The sequence below is a fragment of the Ctenocephalides felis genome, unplaced genomic scaffold (genome assembly GCF_003426905.1).
Source record: "Ctenocephalides felis isolate EL2017-DRISC unplaced genomic scaffold, ASM342690v1 CF-g0.4_SCAFFOLD_01886, whole genome shotgun sequence".
Taxonomy (NCBI): Eukaryota; Metazoa; Arthropoda; class Insecta; order Siphonaptera; family Pulicidae; genus Ctenocephalides; species Ctenocephalides felis.
The window spans coordinates 135716459-135726499 of record NW_020538040.1 but is presented as its reverse complement, the minus strand read 5'-3'; the positions used below and the strand labels follow the sequence as shown (position 1 = coordinate 135726499).

At 31.5% G+C, this 10041-nt stretch overlaps 1 protein-coding gene across 1 annotated transcript in view; it reads right to left on the bottom strand.

Annotated features, from left to right (window-relative positions):
- LOC113375950 (cadherin-99C-like) overlaps positions 1-10041 on the bottom strand; it is a 67849-nt gene that overhangs the window by 4303 nt on the left and 53505 nt on the right. Inside the window, 8 exon segments of the mRNA XM_026615886.1 lie at positions 855-907; positions 1226-1450; positions 2192-2253; positions 2256-2471; positions 4163-4412; positions 4634-4882; positions 5048-5257; positions 7619-7792. Of these exon segments, the coding sequence (XP_026471671.1) occupies positions 855-907; positions 1226-1450; positions 2192-2253; positions 2256-2471; positions 4163-4412; positions 4634-4882; positions 5048-5257; positions 7619-7792 (1439 nt within the window).

The following is a 10041-nucleotide window of genomic DNA, read 5'->3' as shown; positions in this document are numbered from 1 at the left end:
AACTAACATTAACTCTTTTATAAATTATATTTTTTGCTGAAGGAATGATTTTTTTAAAACTTATGAAAAATCTGTGTAAGTAGCCATGATGGTATTACTTCATATACATTACACAAAACGAACACATTAAAATAAATGTAATTTTTTATTTTATATATTCAGATTCAAAATCTAAAAGTACTCTATTCTGCACATTTCATAAGCAAATATATTTAAGCAAATCCAAATAGAAATATTATAGCTCACATTCCATATATTGGTTATTTCAATAATAACACTTACTTGTCCACGAAACGCATATATAAATTATACCAGCAACTCCCGTACAAAAAATAACGCAAGCCACAGTAATAAGGGCGTAGGGAATAGTTGAGATCCAACGGCAATAGCAGTCCACCCCGCGGATTAGGAGACACTGGGTCGTGAATTTCTTTGGCCGTAGCCTGAGCAACGCCAGATACCAAAAACGTTAAATTAGATGTGCTCGGGCCTCCAAGATTGACCTGAAAATGAATTATTCATCGTAGAGTGTAATTTTATACAAATCGTCAGCAAATAATGCAAAATGCAATCTAAAAAGGATCTATAGATCAAAACTTCGTACTCCTCCCCACACATGAGGTTTTCAAGTATTTAATTTTTTACCTTTGAATTCTGCTAGAGTTTCTCTCCAAAATACGATCGGTGTGGGGATCGACAGCATAAAACCATACATCTGTAGCAGTTGGATCCGTTTCCAAAACTCCATCGACAATATGTTGTCGTGCTGCCAATTTTTCCACCACCACCATTAGGCCTGATTGATCCCGCATTGCTGCGGCGATTAATGCTTCTTTCCGCGCATGGCATCCGGCCTGGCATCAGCAAACACTAATATCATGCGATTCTTATCTGATATCAAGTTGACCTGAAAAATAATTTTAATATTTCATTAATGTCTGGTGTTCCAATTTACTTATATTTTTAATTATTATATTTAGTCAAAAGACTAAATGTATACCAATAATACTCCAAAGCAATCGAAACAATTTAAACTAGCCCTATATCATTTCTTTATGGAATAATTATAGTCATTGTATTCGATATTGGCGTGACTCATAATTAGTACAATTTCAAGGAAAACTTGTTCAGTTTGTAAAAAATACACTTTTTAAATTAATAGCATTCGATGGCTAAGATTATATACTTATATACTTATATACTTTTTTTTATTACAGTTACTCACCACTACTTTTGCTTCGGCTTTGTTGTAGTTACTGGTTTCTCCTGGGTTATCTCTGGCTTGGATAACAAACCTGAATGGTAAGTCATTATCTGATACATCTTCAAATGTCTTCTGTGTTTTGATTAATCCAGTTAATTTATCAATTGCAAAAAACTGATCAGCGATATCGTTTTGCAATAAGTCGTACTCGATTTTACCATACTGGCCGCTGTCTTTATCCGTAGCCTGAGAATTAATTTTATTCTTTAGTTACAAAGGCGATATATGAAGTTACAAATTATTTATATGTAATATTTTGACTGTGGGTTTGATTGTTACATCTATAAAAAATATGTTTAATCTTCAAAGTTCCTATTTAAGTCGTTTCCCTTACTTCATCAGTAAAAAGCTTTTTGTCGTAGCATTACTATGACCAACTAGTTGCGAATTCTGTAGAATCGTTAATACATTTTACAAAAAGGGTTCAACTCAGTTTTTTTTATTTGTTCTTATGAAGAACCATTTATAATATATTTTTACACATATATGATCGATGATCAGGAATTGTTGATAAGCCAAACATTTACATTTGTTAACCAAATGTATCTGATTATAACTTCTAGAGAACTTGTCTATATTCATTTAATAGAAAAGATGATAAAAACTAAGAAAAATTAAGGGAAGCAAAATTGATAAAATAATTTACATTGAACAAACTGCAATTCATACTAATGCGGAAAAAAATGATTTTAGAAAGGTGTATAATATTATTTTTTCACAAGCTTTTTCAAATTCAATATTCCTAGTAGATACGCCGTTGGTGTATCCCCTAATTTCAAATCAATTTTTTTATTCTTCACATATCTTGTTAGCAGTCTCTGCTTATTGTTTTTGTATAAACATATCGCAAAACAAAGTTAAATGGAAAATAAAAAAAAACTTTCAAATTTTGAACCATTTCCGACAAAATGTTATTACAATCTTTACCTGCACGTGTAATACTGAGGTGTCCCAAGGTGAATCATTAGGGATGGCTGCGTAATACTTTGTGGACCTTTTTCCGGATACATAAACGTCGGTTTGTTATCATTTTCATCAGTCACCAAAACTTTAACAATACAAGTTTTCTTCGCTGGATTGATCTTGACTACACGTGATTCCATTACGACATGCAGGATGTGCTCCTTTGCGGTCTCGTAGTCCAATTCGGTTTCGTTGGTATATAAAGAACATGTCTGACTGTCCGTCGCATTGATGTAGAACAATCCTAAAAATAATTTAATTAGTGAAGTTAGTAAATTTGAAAATAATTCTAATTAGTAAAGTATTTATTCATATCAAATCATATCAAATTTATATATTTTATACGAGCATAATATATCATTAAAGGATACTTGAAACAGATATAAGTTAAAAAAAGAATCTGCAATGATTTACTACAGAATATAACATAACTTCTATGACGGCGCTATCGCAGGATAGCGATCCTTCTCACGCAGACAAATAATATATAACTGTAACAAATGTAGCTGAATATACTTTGTATAGCTTGCTATGAAAAATAAATCAAAAAAAAGATACAAGTTAAAGGGGTTTATTTATTAGTTTTGGTGTTGCAATTCGAACGATGAAGAAATTGAACTATCACGTTCATCGCTTGCTAAGAAATTATAATTCAATTCGTGAATATTGCTTTAATATTTTATCAAAATTTATGCCGAAATAATCAATCTTTTAATTCTCGCGTGTTTGAATCATGGAAAAATTGAAGAATCAAGAGATGTCGCAACGTTGAAGTTTTTGATGTAACCATCGAGGGTAAAATTCCGTGGCGGGTATGGTAATATACTAGTATTTAATTATAATCTATAATTTTACATTATATTACAAAATTGAGCTATAAATACTTTAGATCTTCAATAAATGTTATAAAAATGAAATAACTTTGTTCGCATTGAGAAGTGTTTCATTTTACTATTAATATTAAATGGAAATAATCTATATAACCTACCAAATTATTACATTAAAACAGAGCTATTATGTATACTTAAATATTGTCCGCAAATAAGTAAATAAGTATCAAAGGCATATTAGGTGTAGATAGATGATTTTTCTTTAGGTATGCATCGTTACTGATGATGGTGATTATAAATTTAATCTAATACCTCGACTTACGAATGACCCAACATACGAGTGTTTCGAAATACGATCCGCTCGATGAACTATTCGTCACATTTACAAGCTAAGTTCGTTATACGAGCTTTGTGCGAGTAAGAGTTGTCTATAAAAATATTAATAGCAAAATTAAAATACGAAAAATTTGACTATTTTCTAAATCTTATTTACATTAACCATGGGTCCAAAAACAAGAGCTATATATTTTGAATTAAAGAGTAAAATTATTGAAAAATATGTGGATGACGATTACGATTGGAATGTAGGACATTATAGTTATGTACTTTGCTTAAACAGAAATCGTAAAAGGGTATACTTCCAGTTGAGGGCTCTACAATAATTCATTTTGGTGCTCTTTTTTGTGCTCTAAAAATATATGAAAAAAAGTTACCCCTAAAAAGTTACAACATGTCTAACTCATTTGCGTAATATCATGAATGACGGGAAAAAATAATAAATTAATACATAGTAAATTTATTTCCAATATTCACAAACCTTTACAAAATATGGAGTGCTGGAACAAATTAATGGTATTTCAATGTATATGCATATGGAAAAAAATGCTTTAAGATACGAGCAATTCAATATACGAGCGTGGTTGCGGAATGAATTAAATTCGTATGTCAAAGTACCATTGTTCTTGTATTCTTCTTTATGTATTTCATTCGGTTTTTATAAAATTTAAATGAATAAACAAGTTTTTATATACATAACATTTTTGAGCCATAAAATGAATTGAACAATCATGACATTTTTTACTATCAGGAAAGTTGTCCAACTCACCCAATTCATTTCCTTTCTGTATTCGACAAGTAACGGGTGTCTCATCATCGGTCTGTCTGGCTCCAATAACTGACAACCTTTTCAAAAATGATCTTGGTGGCGTATCTTCCTCGACTTCTACTGAAAATGTGTCGTCTGCAAAACCAGCACCAGGTTCTGTGGTCTCACTTCCAACACGATTTATCTCTACTGATAGTGTCATCGAGCTGGAAAGTTGCGGCTCTCCCAAATCATAAACCTTGACGTCGATCTGTTAATTAATGATAATGATTGATCTAATTATTTATATCAATATAGAACGAATATTTAGTATGAATTTACAAGCCAATTGGTATAATTCGAATGCAACTTTGACTTTTTTATAACTATTCGGGCTTTTAGTCAGGATATTGAAGTATGTAGTGTGGTATATGTGTACCACGTTGATGATGTGAGAAATAAAGAAATTAAGAGATGTGCTTATATACTAACATAATATTGATCCTCGGCACTTTTACTGAGGTCATCGCGTACTCGTAAAGCCCCACTATATGGGTCCAGTACAAAATATTTGGCAGCTTGTCCACGCCCTATTAATTCAAAGCGAACTTTGTTATTAGGAGACGTGCTGTCTCCATCAGTAGCTCGAAGAGTCGTCACCAAAAGTCCTATTGGTGAGTTGTCGTTCAAAACTTGAACATCGGGTATGGTACTGAATACTGGTGGAATATCGTTCACATCCTGTAAAAGATAAAAACAATTTTAGTTCGAATTAATAATACTTGCACACATCTGCACGATATGTTCCATTTCACTATCTTTTGACATTTTACTAAAGATGCACTCCAAAGTAATCCAAACAAATGACAGAAATCGATATAAACATGAATTTTCTTTATTATTTACCTCCACAGTAACGAATATTCGTGCCGTTGCACCCGGAGAATTTCCCTTGTTTTCCACAGTCCCTACGATCAGTTCGTAGCTGGTGTCTTCTTCATAGTCCAATCCGCGAGTTGTTCGTATGTCTCCTGTGACAGGGTCTATGGTGAATAATTCGGCAGGACCCTGTCTTATGGTGTATGTTATTTCTTTCTTGGTGTCCGGATCTTCAGCCTGCAATGTTAATATTTGTGTTAAAAATTGATTTTTTTTTTGTTAAACTATTGCAATGTTAGATTCATTGACTACCAGTAACATAGTCTTATAATTAAATAACAATATAATAATATATTAAGGAAAAATGCAACTTACTACAAAATCCTTTTTGTCCAAATAGTACGGACGAAATGACATATCAGGTATTAGACTTACTCAGAGCCGAATTTTTAAGAGACATTTATAAATACATCGTTTGATCCTTTTTAGAACATGAGCCTAAAGGTAAGGTGACAATATTTTTCAAAGACAAAATCGTGACGATAATTGTTAGTTATGCTAAACTGGGAGGGGGGAGGAGGAGGTAACGGGGTGGTTGGTATGCAACATAATTTGAATATGATTTTGAAATAACAAATAGTATTTAAGGATGCAATAAAAATCAGTATTTTAAATCATTTTTTTAATCAGAAATACAGACTTTTAGTATTAACTTGGTTATTCAATTATATGTTATATTATATAATTTAGTTTTTAAATCTGTTTTTTTCTTCAATTTTGATCATAATTATCTTGAAGAAATTAGCTCTTACGCTAGACAGTCCAAATTTTTGTAAAATTGAAAATAAAAGTTCGAAATAATTAATGTGATAAGCTATTTGGACCCGCCTTTGGAATTTTGTATTCGGAAATGTTTTCATTAATAACGCATTCTCTTTTATTTATTAATATTCGTTGCATATAATAATTTCAGATATTCATTTAGTGACTATAATTTCATTATTAAGTAATTGGTTAGATTCAATTTAAACCTATAGTTTGCGAAAACCGGGAACAATCCAGGACTAAAGATCTAATCCCGATTGCCTTGAAAAAGCCCGGGGCACACGGCGTATATCTGGGACTGCCCGGCCAAACCTGGGCATTTGGTCACCTTACTAAAGGGAACAAATCATACACCATAATTAACCTTAGCTGGGCCCAGAACGTGAAAAGAGGTTTTTTGTAATAAATGCAAGTGTCTTCTTTTTACCGCTAGATCTTTTGGTCTCTTTTCAAACGTAATTTGAGTATTTAAACGCCAATCGCCTTTGACAGTTTTTAATTTTCTTTTTTCTTGATCCCGAATGAACTACCAGTAGTGCTTACAAAAATGAACTAGTAATCAAAATTCCATCAAACCAGATTATTGCAATAAAATTGATCGAATTCGCTAGTACTGGCGTAAGATCATCGATTTTAATATAAACACTACAAATATCAATAAGTCAATAAAATTTAAATAAAATTTTGAAGTCGAGATGTGTATCTATCTTTCGAACTGAATATTGCAACAAGACTGACATCTCAACATCCCTTTTGTAGTGGATGTCATCAAAAGTACCAGTACTAGACATCATGCTAAATTTTACGATCATCCTAATGCATTTCAATGGCTTGATAATCCGCCAACAAGAAACTGCCTATAGACTTATTGTAAAAAAATGCCTTGCACCCCACTATTTATTATTTTATTATTATTATTATTATTATTATGTGTAATTTAGCCATATAACTCATAGGGTCTGTAAACGACTCTGATTGTTAAATAATATGAATGAACTAAAAAAAGACTGTGACGATGTCGCTCAACATCTGGCAGGATTGTAACTAGTACTAGAGTTTTCTTCATGTTATACAAGTCTTTAAAACGTTACTTAAACTAGCCAATTTCTAAAAAGTCACTTGGTCATTTTGTCCATTTATACCATTCGTCCAATATACCAATAAATTAAAAAAAACAAATTTTGCTTGCTAGACTTTCCGAAATTTATCAAATAAATTTGCTCAGTCGCTATGTCGCTAATTATGAGGCATTTCTAAAGTTCATATTAAGAAAATACTGAAAACATTAATATGTTTATCAATATTATATAGTAAGTTCATCCTCTCAAAATTAAAACAATTTAATCAAGTTTCAAGGTTCATTGTCAAAACTTCATATTTATTTTAATTTATGCCACTTATATTATCATATCAATTATATCATTATTCTTTTAATAATTAATAATTTAATTTAATATGTTTATATATTTTGTAGTTAATAAGAAACACATATTGATTTTCTAAACCGCAATAAATCTTGCGATATGCATATACATGATTAATAAATTATTTAATTAATGTGCGTCCCACTTCAAAAAGAAGCAATACGAATAATCAATTTCATAGCGTAAACCTGAAAGGCAGGTTGTCAAATAGCGTCAATTGGAAGTTACTTTCACGCAACTTGTCACTTTTGCATATGCTGTCATTCAAAATCAATATTGAATCAATCAACATCGAGTTTAGTGTTCGAATGTGCAGGCAATATCTATATCGAATTAATTTGTCACTTACATGAACTGTGGCCACTAGATGATTTGGTAAATTTTCAGCAACAACAGCCGTATATTCAGTTTGTTTGAAAATTGGTAGTTCGTCAGGTAGATCCAAAACGCTGACGGTAACCGAGGCAGTGGCCAAACGTGGGTCCGGAGCACCATCTCTGGCGGTCACAGTAAATTGGTATTCCTGAAAAGGGACAATGCAGTTTTAATTATATCAAAAATCGGGTCGCATACGTACGCACGATCATATATTGAATTTAGTCCCAAACGCTTAAGAATGGTTTGAAATGTCGTGTAAACATAAAAAAAGCAAGTCGGATTTTTTGGCAAAAACGTTTTCCTTCAGAATGTTGAAAATCTTTAAAATATATCTAAGCAATAATGTCACGCAATAAATTCAGTAACTAATTGCAAGGATGCAAACAAAAGTGCATATAATACTATATAAAATATCACTAATGGTATTACTAATGAATTTTTTGAAGCGATATGCGAATAAATCATATTAACTAGCGGTGTATGGCATCGTGCCTTAAGGAAAATTGCAGAAACTTCCCGTACTGTAACGAAATGTTCGAGGAATATTAAATGTTTTCAAATAGATTATTATAAATACTGTAACATTGTATAATATTTATAAGAATTATTTAAACTGAATCACAAAGTCAAAAATATTTATTTAAAGTATATAAGTGAGCTTTAAAACTTTAGCCAGAATTCAAATTGAAATCTGATTTGTTTTCGATATACAAAAAAAAAAAAACTAGTTGGTATTAGTATTTTGCCTTGAGGCAAGTTACATGAACTTCCCGAAACGTGTAAATAATCGACTTAATCAATAAAAAATAAATTAATTTATGAGTGATTAAAAGTATTCCGAGTGCATTTATTACACATAATTGAAAACAAACAAACACGTTATCTCTGAGTATTTTCTTAAAGCAAATTTAAAAAAATCAACAATTTTTATAATTATATAGTATCCGTAGGACTTTAATGGTTTAGTATGTTTAATAAGACCAAGTACTCTATCATTATACCAAGTAAATCGTCTAATTTTAATTTTAACAAACGTCAAAAAAACTTCAATTTTTCTCAAACTTTGATAAATTTTTAAAATTAAACTACTTGTCGTAAGGCCGTAATAATTCAGTAAGTTCTATAAGACCATAGTATATATCGCAAAAAAAGCTCCATAAAAATCGACTTAATTTTTTTTTTCAACAGTTAATTACAAGAAAACGGCTCGGTAGATTTTCACCTAAAACTAATCAGTGTCATTCTCAACTAATATCTTTCGAACAGTTTTCGATTTTTTAAAATCGATTGGGTAGTATGAGCTTAAATGTGGACGAAACGTTTAACACTTTTTCCAAATTACAAAGAAACGGCTTGGCAGATCGTCGCACAAAACTGACAAACGATAGTCCTCATCGAGATATATCAAATGGCTTTTAATTTTCAGAAATCGGTTCCGGCGTTTTTGAGAAAACGTCGATGAAAGGTTTAATTTTGACAAACGCCAAAACAACGATACTAATTTTTGCAAACTTTGACGAATTTTTAAAATTTAACGATTTGTCGTAGAGGCAAAATATTTTAGTATGATCTATAAGACTATAGTATCTACCGTCAAAAAAATCATAAAAATCGTCGAAAAAAAATCTTTTAACACTTTATTACAAGAAAACGGCCCGGCCGATCTTTATCAAGAACTAATCAGCACGCAATAGCTTTCGATTCAGAATTGCGGGCTAAAACATGGACGAAATTTTTTTCACTTTTTTGCTATTTATAAAGAAACGTCTCGGCCGATCGTCACACAAAACTGACAAACGATAGTCCTCGTCCAGATACATGAAATTCTTTTTGAAACGGCGATATACGGCAAAAAATATGTTGGTGCACACGCACACACACACACACAAACATACTTTTTCCATAAAATTAGCGAATCGGATTTTTTGATGAAAACATAAACTTCTTCTTCGGAAAGTTAAAAATAAAATGAATTTTTTTTTCAAAAGCAATTGTTTTGTTAACACAAGCAGAAAATTATTTGAATCATTCAATTCAGATGCTTATTTCTTTCAAAAACTGCCATTTTTTACACATCTAGCTATTTATCTCTGGAATGCCTAGGCCTATCTTTGCCAAAACCTAATCAACACGTCTTCTCATCATCAAAAATTGAATGTTTTTTGAATCATTCAAATTTGATGCTCTATTCTCTCAAAAACTCAATCAATTTCCATCTTCTGCACTCTTTGCATCATATCTCCGAAACGGCTGGACCGATTTCTGCCAAAAATCAGCACGTCTCTCTATCAATAGGAACCGATTGCTATTTGAATATTTCACATCGGTCGATCCGTGCTCCCGAAAACGTGGACGGTAACCGAAAATTGGTATCCATACATACGCACACACACA